General features: G+C 39.9%; 1 protein-coding gene across 1 annotated transcript; it reads right to left on the reverse strand.

Annotated features, from left to right (window-relative positions):
- Nucleotides 1-7197: 7197 nt before the first annotated feature.
- LOC124136261 lies at nt 7198-12035 on the reverse strand. Its single transcript, XM_048399226.1, has 4 exons — nt 11737-12035; nt 11315-11359; nt 11061-11148; nt 7198-9086 (listed from the first exon to the last, which is right to left on the reverse strand). Exons 1-4 carry the CDS (start codon nt 11798-11800, stop codon nt 8807-8809), a joined length of 477 nt encoding a protein of 158 aa, XP_048255183.1. The 5' UTR covers nt 11801-12035; the 3' UTR covers nt 7198-8806.
- Nucleotides 12036-16667: the final 4632 nt, after the last annotated feature.

The raw sequence follows: 16667 nt of genomic DNA on the forward strand, positions 1-16667 counted from the left end.
TGACTTGATAACGCGTGTTATTAATAACACATTATATAATAAATTATGGCTCAGGTTTAAAGTACTAAGTTATGAATGAAAATTTTACCTAATAGGATACAGTAAAGAAATTCCGATTGTTTTTAAATTTCATGCACGGACGATCACGATATTTAATGACGAGCCAAAACATTATATTTCAACATGATATCCGACAGTCATCGCACCCAATGACATCCATTTAGCAGGTGGACTTATGCATTTTTTTCATAGGAAAAATTGCTTTCTTACAAAATGAGACATTTGCATGTAAACATTGCCTTAAAAGACAACTTCTGGGTTTTCTGATTTTTTAACCGACAGATCAATATACTTATTTACGGACAAAATTTTGAAATTCGTTTTTTCCCACCGACTGACACTCAAATTTGATTTGAAAAACTACAGCGCATAGAGAGTTTAAATAACGAGGTCCCCTCGGATCCTGCATGCTGTGCAGTTGGTATACAAAGAATGTTTGTTCACAATGTCATCCAGCCGCACGACCTTTCTCATTGCTTTTTTGTTTTTTTACTAGTCGACTGTCCCGTTCAGTACTTGAAGGAGACACGGGTGGGCCAGTCGTCTAAGGCGCCGCGATTCGCTGTGCAGAGTTGCGACCCTTGGGCACGCCAGAAACTTATGATTGTGAGTTCGAATCCCGGTTCGCCCCGATTATGTTTCTAGGTTTGTCAGCACCATACCCGTGCTCGTGGGTTTCACCGAAGTGGTAAACGTCTGAGACCTGCATCACTTCGGGCTTTCCTCCCACGCCGCGATATAACTGGAATATTGTTAAAAGCGGCGTTAAACGCAACTCACTCACTTACTCACTCAGTACTTGAAGCGGAAATCATGCAACATATAGCCTGATGGCGTTTGTTTGATAAATGTGTCTTTAATTACTTGCTTTCTGATTGTTATATATATCTATGACTGTTAACTTCATTGTCCTTTTGTAGTTAATGCGAAAGTGTTCCGTGGCGCAACTTCCGTCAAATAACTGAATGAAATTTCAAATAATCTGTGTTGGTATCAATTACAGTTGAAATGAATTCGTGTGCATGTATGAAGGAAATATATGTTTAAATAGTTTCATTTGCAGCACAGACGGCCGCTTTTAATTAAAAACAAAGACAGCAAAAAGTGAATTACTCTAGGTCAGTCATCCAAGTACATTGGTCAGTGGTAATCAGTAGAGGTGAGGTAAGTCGCTGACTGTTATGGATGCATATAAGGACTATATTGCTCTGAGTGATATTGTCTTTGTTATTGAGATTTAGATGCCATAACAGTGTGATAATTTAGTGTTGCAGTGACAACCCGATCTTCTTTCGTTGGCCCTTGCGACAAGCATTGGCTACTGGAGACATTTCTTCCCCGAATCACCAAGGGTTTAGAATGGTTTCGCATAGAAACTGACCTGGGAGTGGATCTTTTAATTTCATATGCTGGACTCATTTCGTGGTCCTACCAAGTTGAGTGTTTGCACAAGAAACGTACACAGCCCATTAACTGTATGATGAATTTTTTCACCATTTGTCGATTACCGAGTACTTAATACATTTACCTCAAAGTCAAACGTGCCTGTGTAAATGTATATCTTTTGCATGTATGGTTCTACCATTGTGTTACTGAAGATTTGACATTGCAAAGAATGCAAAAGGCATGCACAAACGCAAAGAAAAAAGTGAGACTTTAAAACGCAAACATATAATATATAAACACATACATGTATATAAACATCAGCGTACGTCTGACAACGCTACATGTGTGCCCGCAATTGACCTAAACATGAACACAACTGACTAGGCTTGTGTATAAATCCTGACTATCAGCTGATTATCTCAACCGTTGTACATGTCATAGTAATGGTGTGTCTGAATCGTACACTTTGCGATACCGCTGATGTTTCTACTGTCACGATCTTCATACAGTGATGTATCGTTGCTCATGATGTCAATAACTGGATTGTCTGGACCAGACTCGATAATTTACAGACCGCCATCTAGTAGCTGGTATATTGCTGAGTACGGCGTTAAACAACAAACAAATAAATAAGCAAACATACAGCGATGTGTATTCCTATCGTTTCTAAGGACAAAGATCTTAACATCAGCGTGTATGTTAAACAATATCTAGTGAATTCAAAGGATAATAAAGGAATTAGAGATTAGTATTTCATAATAAGCATACCTATTCACGATGGCAGCACGTGATTATAACAATAGACACCCATGGACCACATGTGCGGTGTTATATTAGTGGAGACGCCGCAGCGGATTTAAATTAAAGCGGTTTATCCATGCATTTCTCATACCTAACGTTTGATTGGAAAAATCTAATTCCATGCGTATGAGTGCGGTTATACTTACTTAAGTAAGTTTATTTATTTATTATCCGTTTGGAAGCTATGTAATTAGTAGACTATGCCTGGTGCAAATTGATACATTTTTGAGTGTTTGAAGTAATGGACTTTTCCTGGACTAATCACTGATATATCTGAATGATTACTGATATATCTGAATGATTTGACATTGATTTGACATTGTTTTCAATTTTGAATCACCATAAGACAAGATCGTCATGTTAGTTGTATTAAAATCCAGTTGATTGTCTATTATGGGTCAATATTGCCATGCGATCAAGAATTTTCTGTTGATGGATAATTAATTTATATTAACATTTGAATATAAATTATTGTACACTTAAGTATCCTTAGGTAATAATGGCAAACATACATGGGCATCTGATGTCAGAATACTATTATTTTCTCGTGGTTCTTCCTATGTTTGGATTGCCCAAGATGTTGGGGATAAGTTATCATTTGTTTCTACCATTAAGCAAAGACTCGTTGATATGTTCGTTCAAAGTTGGTCGGAAAGTACTAGATCCTCTCACTTTCTTTCTCATTATGCTTCCATTAAATCTGTGTTTGAACCTGAGAAATATTTAGCATTAAATGATACATCCCTTCTAAGAGTGATGTGTAAGTTTATAATCTCTTTACATTGTTTAAGAATACAAGATACTAGGAAGCACAAAGACATAGACTATTCAAATATTATTTGTACATATTGTCCATTGAAGACGAGTTCCATGTTCTGTTTATCTGCGATGCTTTTGCTTCCCAAAGAAAGAAATATGCTGAACCGCAAAAGAAACGTCACCCCAAGTAACATTCCATGAAAAGTTGTCATTTATATACCTGGGTAATTTTTGTCAAAGTTTCTATAATTTAACATTACCTTGTCCGGAAAAAATGAAATTTGATGATAAAAAAACAATGCAGATGACAATAAAACCGATCGCCCAAACGCATCACGGCAACGGCCATGGTAACCCGATGCACGTGAGTTCCGTGCAAATTGAAATGCACATGCGTTCCCTCATTTCTTGCCCTATAAAAATCCACCCAGATCGGATAACATTCATTCGTTATTGAATTGCTGCCACATACCAAGATTGACAGGAAATCAGCGACACGCCCTTGGACGATTGCAAGCTGGACAAACCGCCCGGCAAGTAGTAAATGCATTTCAAGTTCATGTAAGGACCATATGCAGGCTCCAGCAACGGCACCAGGCCACAAACACTACAGATGACCGACCACGTAGTGAAGACCAAGAGTCACAACCCGACGTCAGGATCGTCAGATTGTGCTACAGCATCTTCAAGATCGCTTCGTTACTGCTGCGGAAACTGCTCGACAGACCATGGGGACGCACCAGCGACACATTAGTGTGTCGACAATTGACGAGCAGACACCTCCACTGTCACAGGCCACACCGAGGACCCATTCTGACACCAAGTCATCGCCGGGGCCGTCTTCATTGGGCAACACAGCACCAGAATTGGCGGCAACAGCAGTGGAGTCCTCTTCTCAGCCGTTACTGTATCTTAACAGCAGATGGCAGAGAGAGTGAGTCTGGCGACGCCGTGGCGAACGTTATTAGGATGCTTGTGTTGTTGAGAGAGACTCGTGGGGTGGTCCGAGCATCATGGTGTGGGATGGAATTGGTCTTGCACAGAGGGTCGGCCCTGTGGTCTTCCAGAACATCGGTCCAGGGAGAAGAATGGTGTCACAGCAGCTCGGTACAATGATCAAGTCTTGAGACCACACGCCATACCTCATTTGGCACGTCGCCGCAACCACGAGTTTCAGCATGATAACGCCCGTGCGAGCGCAGCAAGAGACTTCCTCCAGCAGAATGGCATCAGAACGATGCAGTGGCCTGCCCTCAGTCCCGATTTAAATCCTATTGAGCACCTTTGGGACAAAATTCAAAGACGGCTGAATGACGTCCGACTTAGGCCGACAACTGCAGCTGAACTGCGTCAGGCGTGGGCTCAAGTGCCCATGGCCTTCATCAACCGCCTCATCCATTCCATGTATCGGCGTTGCACGGCAGTCATCAATGCACATGGCGGACACACGTGATACTGACTTGTGATGCCATTTTCTCAGAGACAAGTTGTGTTTCACTTTAAGAACATTTGACACTTTATTATAATTTCAACCTTGATGATCAGTTTTGTCAAGTTTCATCTTTTTAATATGTCTCAAAGTATGTTTACAGTGTTTGGACAAATAAGGTTTCTCATATATCTATCCATTGTGACGTTTCGTTTACGGTTCAGTATATTTGCCACATTTAGAAAGTACATATGTAAATCATCAAACCATGTACTATATACTCAACTCGAATGCCGTGTAACTATAAAGTCAGTAGCCATCTTTATCAAACACATTTTCTATAAAATTTCAAAGAGTTCATAATTTAGCAAATGCCGTGTCAGTCACCTGACTACCAACTTTATTCTGCTCACTGAATTGTTGTCAGGACCACAAGGCCGAAATACTGAATAAACACGTCTGTCTGCCTGCCTGCCTGCCTGCCTGCCTGCCTGCCTGTCTGTCTGCCTGCCTGCTGTCTGTCTGTCTGTCTGCCTGCCTGCCTGCTGTCTGTCTGTCTGTCTGTCTGTCTGTCTGTATGTCTGTCTGCCTGCCTGCCTGCCTGCCTGTCTGTCTGTCTGTCTGTCTGCCTGCCTGTCTGTCTGTCTGTCTGCCTGCCTGCTGTCTGTCTGTCTGTCTGTCGTCTGTCTGTCTGTCTGTCTGTCTGTATGTCTGTCTGTCTGTCTGTCCGCCTGCCTGTCTGTCTGTCTGTCTGTCTGTCTGCCTGCCTGTCTGTCTGTCTGTCTGTCTGCCTGCCTGCCTGCCTGTCTGTCTGTCTGTCTGTCGTCTGTCTGTCTGTCTGTCTGTCTGTATGTCTGTCTGTCTGTCCGCCTGCCTGTCTGTCTGTCTGTCTGTCTGCCTGCCTGCCTGTCTGTCTGTCTGTCGTCTGTCTGTCTGTCTGTCTGTCTGTATGTCTGTCTGTCTGTCCGCCTGCCTGTCTGTCTGTCTGTCTGTCTGTCCGCCTGCCTGTCTGTCTGTCTGTCTGTCTGTCTGCCTGCCTGTCTGTCTGTCTGTCTGTCTGCCTGCCTGCCTGTCTGTATGTCTGTCGTCTGTCTGTCTGTCTGTCTGTCTGTATGTCTGTCTGTCTGTCCGCCTGCCTGTCTGTCTGTCTGTCTGTCTGTCTGTCTGCCTGCCTGTCTGTCTGTCTGTCTGTCTGCCTGCCTGCCTGCCTGCCTGCCTGTCTGTCTGTCTGTCTGTCGTCTGTCTGTCTGTCTGTATGTCTGTCTGTCTGTCTGTCCGCCTGCCTGTCTGTCTGTCTGTCTGTCTGCCTGCCTGCCTGTCTGTCTGTCTGTCGTCTGTCTGTCTGTCTGTCTGTATGTCTGTCTGTCTGTCCGCCTGCCTGTCTGTCTGTCTGTCTGTCTGCCTGCCTGTCTGTCTGTCTGTCTGTCTGCCTGCCTGCCTGCCTGTCTGTCTGCCTGCCTGTCTGTCTGTCTGTCTGTCTGTCTGTCTGTCTGTCTGTCTGTCTGCCTGCCTGCCTGCCTGCCTGCCATCCGATAAATTAAGTGTCACGACCTGATAACCAAGCCGGAACTATTTTTTATCTTCATACAGCAATTCAATGTCTGCTTCTCAGTTAGATATCGACCAGTACAGTTAGATCTGTGTTTTCGATTTGTGGGTGATTATGTTGACAAACATGGCTGCAAATGAGTTGGCAACACATGGTAAATTGGACATTTCACTCAAACACTATATTCATACGCGATTTCTAAAGGGGTTTTTTTTAACGAAAATAAACATTTTAAGAATGACAGTATATGAAGTGAGTGAGTGAGTTTGGTTTTACGCCGCTTTTAGCAATATTCCAGCAATATCACGGCGGGGGACACCAGAAATGGGCTTCACTCATTGTACCCATGTCGGGAATCGAACCCGGGTCTTCGGCGTGACGAGCGAACGCTTTAACCACGAGGCTACACACATGACGCTGACACGTCGTGAGAAAACTGGAATACTGTTAACACCTGTATTGACCGCACCTCACTCACTAACTACAAAAGAGGTGGCAGATGTTTGTCCACAACATAATGTGCTATGTTTTGTCATACACGGGACTGAATATTTTACCAATACGGATTATGCTAATCGAAAAGATATATTTCCATGAGGATGTATTGCAAAAGTCGATATGAATACTATCTCGGGACTGTTGCCTATTTCGTCAGCAATGAATCACCAACAAGTGAAAGAGTTCCTTGTAGGAATTTCCTTATATTTAATTAGGAGGTGAGGCGATTATTGCACTTATATAGCGACGTGTATGTACGTGTGTGTGTTTGTGTTATGCTTGTACTAGTCCGGACTGATGCCGATGTATAGTGCTAACTCACTGAGATACCATGCCGCAGTTTAACATGAATACCCCACTCAGACACAGTATACTGACTCCGAGCCGACCAGTCCTTGTTTTAGCCCCCTAATGCCGAGCGCCAGACAGGGTAACAACATGCACCATCTTTAAACGTCTTTTGGTATGACGCGCCCGGGGATCGAACCCCGGACCTTGCGCTCTCCGGGAGGACGCTCTACCTCTAGACCACGGAGGCGGTCTATTTGATTAGGGGCTAATTGCAACGTCTCAAGTATAATTACAGAGAAATCTTTTCACTACACCTGAAACTAAATATACAGATACGAAAGGAAACCATGCATTGTAATGTTTTGTTTTACTTCTTTATTCATGTGAAAGTTAACAGAAGTTAGGAAAGTGTAAAAACCTACAACGCTGAATTGAAAAAGGGTCAATATTAACCAGAACGTTAACATACGAGAACAGTGCTTGACAAATATTGGCGACTAGCCAGTTGTTTTCATGTAGTCGTAATATCCTCAGCAGTTTCATTGTATTCTCAACTATCATGACCCGTGCGCCGAACATAAAAGTGGACAAGATTTATCATTATCAGCGACAATAATATGTTATGGTGATTCCTTATTTAGTTTTCTTTTCCCAAAGTTAAATACATGACGCGTCAAAAGTGTACATGATAGCTTAATCAATAAATGTGTTTGAAACAGCACATTTGTGGAAGCTTCATGTTTGAACATAATGATACGGATGGTGGAATGCTCTCCTTAAACTTATTCCTGTCAAAAATTACACTCGTTTGATTTTCAAAGCACATTACACATCAGCATTTACAAAATATAAGAAGAATAAACAAATCTGGGTATTATAAGTTTTTGTACGTTTGTCAAAGATATTGCTTGAAAGTTTACCAACTTTTCATAAAAGTGACAATTCATGTATACGTGTTTTACTTATTGCCAATGCAAACAGTTTACAACGTCTTGAAGAGTGAAATACTGAATTTAACGTTAGTTTTGTCACTAGATATGTTTATGATTAACGCCAACTTGTTAGGAGACAATTACAATGTAAAAAGTTACACATAACGTACTTGTTGACGTCTTACAAATAACTATGAACATAAACAATTTCTGTTTTACGACTGGTCATGTACTCTAGGGACGTACATGTACGATATGTCCTTGACATTGATAATATAAGAAATGCAAATTGCATTTAAGTAAAATCTTTGAAACGCATATGCATTGTGTTAATTAACAAATATAGGCATGTGACAAATATTACATTCGGGTAAGCACAACATGGACAACCATAAGCATAACAGAAACAAGTGCTATAATCATCTGGTGACCTCAAATGATCCGCAGAGCTGTATCAATGACCAGTAATTGCAAACAGCTTTATATAAATTGAAATAATGATGATTCAAAATTACAATGAATTCTAACATCACATAGGATTTTATTCGATTCTGACTGCTCAATCAGAGGGTTCAAATCACTACAACCTCATCTGTTTGAAACAACAGATTTAGCATCCGCATAAATGAAAAAAACTAAAGTTTGTAGAAAATTCGCTTCTTAATAATAATTGTCGAAAGGCATTTTGAACAAATGATGTACAAGTATTGTTTACAAAGTTCATAAACACACTACTCAAAGTATATGTGGCTGTATCAGTTCTGTTCCAAATTGAACATGACGCCGTCAGATCTACAAATAATGGGGTTGCTACAAATGTTTCACATTGTGAGTACTCGGATCAAGGCCTATTCCTTTGTACAAACAAACCCACACAATTTCGATGTCAAATTACGATCAATGTACCCAATGTCCCCGTTGTATATGTATAATGTACTTTATTTGTAAGTAATGAGAACACTAATCACTGGATCGAGTGATCAGTCTCGGTGACGTAGTTAATAACGTAAAAGCCGCACCCAATGGAACTTATGATATCAACTAATGGTTTGTCTGGTCCAGAATGGAGAATTGGTTACTGCGGCGTTTAACATTATTCACTCAATCAAATTTTAGTTCTTCATACTGTGAATTAACATGTGAAGTCTTCCGAGTAGTATGGGTTTCCATCGTGCAATATTCTTGATTCATCGACGCATCCCTGTACAAAGTTGCATCTCGTGACGCTGGTACAGCAGGGGCCTTCATGGCTGGTGTAGAAGATCCATAGTGTACGTTTTCTGCTACAGTGACGTTCACCGACATAGCAGGCACTGCTGACCTCGCTGGAGGCAAGGTTCCTGTCGGACCACCATGATTCCTGGGTCTTGCTGTGGATTGTCTGAGCGAAAATATACACACAAACAATATAGCATTACACAACATTTAGTTTCTCAGTTTATTAATTATTAAATAGTTATGTTTATACAGTCAACGTCATTTTACATTTTGATCTGAAGCGCAGCTATTTCGTGACACATGAGGGTCAACTGTGCACTTTGTTACAAAAGCATAACATTTGGCACAGTTTAAAATGTTTACATTCCAAATATTTTCAGATGTGCGGCCACACAAAAAAGTTCAATATGGCCGCCATGGAGGAATAAAATTCTGGTATAACATGCTGGAATGTATTTACCCAACACTACATCTGTAAAGTAAATAGTTTTATCATAATCATACTATTTATCTCTATTTATGAAATCTAAAGAGCGAAAACATGAAAGAAATATGCATTTCTTTCTTCTTCAGCATATCTTGTTTCATTGAGGTCAATTAACTATACCAATATGTTATACTCATATGGTGAATACAATGACAACAACATAATTTTAAAGAACAAATTTGCATTCATTGAAATGTGCAGTAAATGGCTACTGGTTTGCTTGGCTGGGGACAATTAAATGTGAGCATCAAATGTGCCAGTCACACTTTGCTCTGCACCCACCCACCCTCCTCCCCCGACCCCACAACACACACACATCCCTCAGAGGACGCTTCTTGAGGACAAAATATGGAAATTTCGGGTGACCCCATATCTGAAAATATTGGGAATGTCATCACCTACAACTGTGCCAAGTTTCATGCTTTAACCACAAAGTGCGCATTAGTTTACGAAACGGCTGCACAAAAGATCAAGATCTATAAATTAAGCATTGAATAACTGCTCATGTTCTCGAGTGAGTGAGTGAGTGAGTATGGTTTAACGCCGCTTTTAGCAATATTCCAACTATATCACGGGGGGGGGGGGGGGGGGGGCACCAGAAATGGGCTTCACACATTGTACCCATGTCCGGAATCGAACCCGGGTTTTTGGCGAACGCTTTAACCACTAGGCTACCCGACCGCCCCTCATGTTCTCGAAGCAAGGGAGTTGACTTATTATAGTTTCTTGTCCAGTTTCCACCCTTGCCGAACTAGGTTGGAATTTCGTTCTCGATTGTAGCGCCGCTAGGAGATATTGCGAGTTTTGTCCCTTCTATATCCCTTCTATTGATCAGTCAAATTCCACCTCTCATAACTTGAAAAAATGGCGGTTCCCAGTCAAGACGATCTGATCCACCATCACGATCTGTATTGTAATAAAACGGGTCGTACCTCGCGAGGGGTGCACCGGATCACGTAATTACATTGTACTTTCATTAGAAACATTAAACGACTTGGGAAATATCTGTCAACGCCCAGTTGACGGTACACATGTTTTACTGTTCAAAACGCGATTTTGTTTGGACCATGCATAGACTCGTTTGGCCAGCCAAAATACAACTCAGAAATTCCAGCCTTGTTTGGAAAGTTTGGAAAATGGGCTCCGTCGTCAAGATGATAACTACTATGAAGATATGTGTAGTATAATGAATACATTTATTGCTGCAGAAAGCAATTACTTCTACTACATAGATATTATAATATGTACTATTTAGTAATACTATTACGCTGAAACGTGTCTTACCTACTATTAGGTTGTTTAGTAATACTCCTACATGAAAAAATATGAAGGAAAACACGATTCTCAGTTTATTTGAGAAGCATTAGTGTTCTTGTTATGATAGAACCATGCTACGTCAATGGTAAAATCATTCTATGGAAAGATGTTTAAATGGTAAGCTAATTAATAATTTCTATATAGTTTCTAAAATGAAATATATCATATCAGAAACCTTGCTTTCAAGAATAAGATGATCAGACGAAGTGATTATATGAACACACTTCCTATTTTGGAGAATATATAATGAATCCGCTTGTGTCAATATTCTACTATTATCAACTTAAAAACTGATAACACTCTCTTCAATTTTCCCCATAATGTTTCACATACCTTCTCCCACAGATCCCACAGATTATAATCACAGCAATAACAAAACTCGGCACAAAGACCGCACTTGCAGCAATAATGGGCCATTCCTCTGAAAATAGAGACGGTGATTGTTTTTTTCATCGATTATTTTTGTTTTTCTGCAATGCAAGATTCAATGGTTGTTATTCAGACAACGAGAAGGTTACTATGTTTGTGAACCAGTTATTCAATCAATGCAATATGTCATTATTCGAAATTATTCACAAGATACTCACCAATACAAGTTCCTGGAATGCATTTTGTACAGGGTGCTGTGCAGTCTGAAATGGATATTATCGAAACGATATTGATTCCAGTCATATTCAAGACACTGGGAGACAAACGTCATCATGCATATGTTGAGACAAGGGTATGATTTTTAGATGTGTCTCTTTTGCAAACTGGAATTAATACAAAGATTTATTTGACTACGAAGCATTTAATTTGAAAATAGTCATTGAAATAATCCACAATATTACACTTGTTAGTACAGTTCCAAATATTCAGTTAAATAATTGTTTTCTTTTCTAACTGTGTGAGGTGGCTTTTGACTTATCTTGATTTAACCTAGAGGAAAACCACTACATATTAACCTTAAAGAGGTAATAGGCCGGGAAAGTAAAACATCAAGATTATGTTGATTTAAGAATGTACTTACTCGTACTTGCTTCGCCAAGGGTGACAAACTGCAAGAAAGTAACACAGCACAGCCACTTGAGCATTGCGACAACAGGTTTTACATATCAAAACTTTGCGATTAATTCCTCTGAAAATTCGGCACAGTAAATAAGAGAAGACCGCGTAAGAAAATATTGCGCCTAATGAGAAACTGTCATTGGTCGGTTCCGGTACAAGTTCACTTATTCAGGGCACAACGAAGCCTGAAAAAACTACCTAGTTCAACTAGATCACTGGGTGTCACCAGGTTCCAGGAAGGCTACTGTACCACCAACCTACTCAAAGTCGCTGTGTTGAATCAACAACACAACAGAGACATACGATTGATAAAAAGTCAATCACAAAGTATAATTTCAATCGTAACATTCTGCTGAACTGAACATGCCATTATTATCTATGTCATTACCACATAACATTATGAAGTTACAACATTGTGTAACAAAGGTCGTTGAGAGATTAACATTTTAATCACAAAGTCGTCTAAATGGATCCGGGGCGGTCGGGTAGCCTAGTGGTTAAAGCGTTCGCTCGTAACGCCGAAGACCCGGGTTCGATTCCCGACATGGGTACAATGTGTGAAGCCCATTTCTGGTGTCCCCCGCCGTGATATTTCTGGAATATTGCTGAAAGCGGCGTAAAAACATATTCACTCACTCTACATTGATCATCACAAACAACATCCTTGCTAGGGACGATTCGTGATTATTATTTGTAGTTTTTACAAACGTCGTTGATGACATGAAGGCATGCGACTTTTATGGGAACCAACTTCAATATTGTTTGTAATATTGATGTTTCATGACTACGTCTTGACCCTTCATCGGAATAAGAATTCATGTCTAAGAGTATGGTGAGGTGAGGTGAAATTCGGTTTAACGTCGCGTCCAAGATTATTGCACTTATATAGCGACGTGCATGCACGTGTGTGGCTGCTTGTACTAGTCTGGACTGATGCCGATTTATAGTGCTAGCTCACTGAGATACCATGCCGCAGTTTAACATGAATACCCCACTCAGACACAGTATACTGACTCCGAGCCGACCAGTCCTTGTTTTAGCCCCTCAATGCTGAGCGCCAGACAGGGTAACAACAAGTACCATCTTTTAAAGTCTTTTGGTATGACGCAGCCGGGGATCGAACCCCGGACCTTCCACTCTCCGGGCGGACGCTCTACCACAAGACCACGGAGGCGGTCCTAAGAGTAAGGCCCAAATAGGTAAAGAAAAGCTTCCTAGTTTGTTGTTTTAGCTTCTCTTTTTCTGACAAGGTCAAGATATAGCTAGTTAAGTTCGGTCGTCAAAGGGACTTAAACGTCCATGTCAGTGAAATGCGTTTCGATTTGGGCCACCTCCTTGTGTAATATGAAAGGAACCGAATATGACGTCGACAGTTTTGATGGAAATGAGATGCCAATAGAATATTTTATACTTTTCGCCGAATGGGCATAAGTTATCAAGGTGAAACTGTTCCCATGACGATACATCCTGGTCATATGTCCATACTGTTAATAATTACTATAATCTGGTTTATGTTACAATGCACAGCGGTTATATGAAATTAAGTAGCGTGCTGTTATAGATTGGTTTGGGTTTGTTCTAGCTCTATAACAGCGGGCTGTAGATAATCAAGTACAATGACAGTCACAGATACTGACAGCCAGTATGTGTTGCTGGGGACCAACCTATATGCTTACCCGTTATCCCCACGGGTGAAAACTATTACGAAATAAGGACGTAAAGATATGTATTCAAGGGTCCTGATTCAAAGAAAATTGTGTAATCTCGCAAAAATGAACCATCGGGTGATAAGACTTTTTAGTGTGGTTAATTTAGACCATGTGGTGTCTGTAAAAAGTAGATGTATTTGAGTACAGAATGACGAACGGTATATATGTTGTTGTATCAGATTTAATTCAAAACTACATGCACAAAATTTTATGCTGTAATTCAATTTAATTCCCCCAGATATATAACACTTATTCGTAAGTTAAGAATTACGTTATTTCTATGGATCTTTGTACAAATGAATGTTGAGTTTCGGATGCATCACACAACTACATGTATATATATCACGGCGGTTCACGTTCCCTGAATGATTGTGCACACGTACAAGTGATTCTCGGAAAGATTCCTGAAAGTTTTCCTTGTCATCAGCTTCCTCAGTGCATAAAGCTGACCATTAAATACATATTGCATATGGCTAATGTTGGTACAACCTTATTATTGTATATTCCCTATTATAGCATAGTTAATAACCATATATAATGACATGGGTGGGATATGTCGAATTAAATACTTCCTTTTAACATTTAATGGACATTGATACAAATTGATTATCACATATAACATTGTTGCCAATTGTTCTGACCAAATTATTTCTGGCCTTTGAAAATGAAAATCAGTGAGAGTAAAAGGAAGTAAATGTACTTGTACAATGCGTTATCAATATGTTTATGTCGACTGCTTTTAGTATCGTCTATTTCGTATCGCCCAACATGTCATTGTGGTGAACAAGGCAGAGACTTTGTGGCTGACTTTCGGTTGTGACGAGTGCAAGCTCATATTTTTGCAAATATCTGGTAGCATCCTATTCGATTATGATTATAAACACATGATCATGCTATGGTCGGAATCGTACAAACGATTTCTTAAAACAATTGATTGAATTTTGTCGCTTTTATAGTAAACAGTAAGAGCACTATCAACGTTTCTATAATATCATTCATCTTATCACATTAACAGAACTCATTTAGAATTTGTTTCTAGAGAATTAAATGATAACGGACCCTGGTGGCATGGAAATGATTATAGCTAGGCTACCTGTTTCGAATGACTTATCACATTTTGAAGTTTACACGACGGACACATGTGAATAAAAATGCAAATATCAATGTATATAATCACGGAATGGATAATATATTTATTTTAATGTAAAAGTAACCTGGATTACACACGTCCATTTTCACGTTCAAAAGCCTCGGTTCCAAATAAAATATGAAATGGTCAATATCGTTCAACTCGTAATTTAAGAGTTAACAGCTCATTATGTAATATTTGCAATTCCGAAGAAATGATCAAACCATATTGAAATTGATTCAAATGTATTAAATTTTAATGAACAGACTTAACATAATTTCACAAAGAAACAACAGAATAGTTTTAATAAAATAAGAATGTCCTGTGCGGTGCCTCTAATGCGTTTTAACGATGCTGAAGGTTAAGTCAACTGTCACTGCCAACCAGTCATTAATGGTGTTTTAAAGATTGATATTGTCTAATTGATTGTTATTTCACTATATCGCTGTGCAGCACGTGTAAGTCATTAGTCATGTTTTCCTTGAACTTTACTACAACATATGATTACTATTATAAACATATTGCGAGAGGCTTATACGAATAAGGCAAATGCCCCTTTTCTCAGAAAGGTCTAGGCGAAAGCCTTCCCTCCGGAAATTCCTGTGCACTGTAATAATCATAGTCTGATAATGTTCACTAATGCCAATGGACTGCAACTACATGTGTGTAACAACGGAGATTGTCTGAACCTTTCATTATTCATCTTATTCAAAACGCGTGTCATACTGGTTTTACGAAACTCGCAAGGACAAAACCCAAACTCAGACACTTGCTCAGTAAAATCAGAATGACATACAAGTGAACGGCTATAAACAGTAGTGCTATAACTGAAATATTTTTCAAAGTAGCCTTCAAAGTAATATAGTGAAATACCTGATACTAACTACTCATGTATGTATTAAAGTACAAAGACCGGTTCTCAATAGCCTAGTTAAACATTCTTCGGTAGCCTGTTCATTCTACCCGAGTGTTTGTCAAAATTACTATTCTCCTAAATCATCTTCAAAAGCATTTTTGAACATATTGGACATGTGTCAGACCCCTTCCAAATACTATCAAGCAACATGAAATAAACAAATATATGACAGCAAAATATCCCTTATTTATGCTATTCTATCTTAATGTCATCAAATTAACGTGCCTCAGCCCCGAACATCGGACCAGCGCCTACTCGTACCTTATATAATTTTCATGGAAATGTCGTTCCCAACATCTTACATGATGTGATAGTGGCCTTAACTTTTCCTCATTTTCAAATTCATGAGAAGAAATTTATCAAATGAAAAAAGATTCTTTGTTCCATTTACCACAGAGAGGAGGTATGATAACGTTTATTTACCTTACATACTCATGTATTCAGGTCCTGGGGTCTATTCGTTCTTGTTTTGTTTATACAAGTTCTCCAGGTACACCCACCATTATATTTTGAAACAATACCGACCATTAATATTTATAAATGATAATACCTGATGGCGAAGAACACAGAATACACGTCAAACACAGAAATGCATATATATTTAACACAAATGCGATTATCTTAGGTGTTAAGGCAATGTAGACCTTGTGTTTATAGCTGCAAGCATATATGCAACCCTAGATGTACCACCATAAGACAAATGGAAGCGGCAAAAGCCTTTCCTTAACGATATCATCTACTACTATTGCATCCGGTACTGACTGTAAGGGGGGCACGGGTGGCCCACTCTAAGGCGCCGCGATTTGCTGTGAAGAGTTGCGTCCCTTGGGCACGCCAGAAACTTATGATTGTGGGTTCGAATCCCGGTTCGCCCCGATTATGTTTCTAGGTTTGTCAGCACCATACCCGTGCTGGTGGGTTTCACCGAAGTGGTAAACGTCTGAGACCTGCATCACTTCGGGCTTTCCTCCCACATTAAGCTGACACGCAGCGATATAACTGGAATACTGTTAACAGCGGCGTTAAACCCAACTCACTCACTCACTCACTCACTCACTGTAAGGCGACAGTGTGTTTATGGAATTCCCCTTAATCAGTCATATATACTAGCAGTTGAAAGAAACACACTGTCCCTTAAG

Source organism: Haliotis rufescens, unplaced genomic scaffold, assembly GCF_023055435.1.
Source record: "Haliotis rufescens isolate VD_foot unplaced genomic scaffold, xgHalRufe1.0.p SCAF_2, whole genome shotgun sequence".
Classification (NCBI taxonomy): Eukaryota; Metazoa; Mollusca; class Gastropoda; order Lepetellida; family Haliotidae; genus Haliotis; species Haliotis rufescens.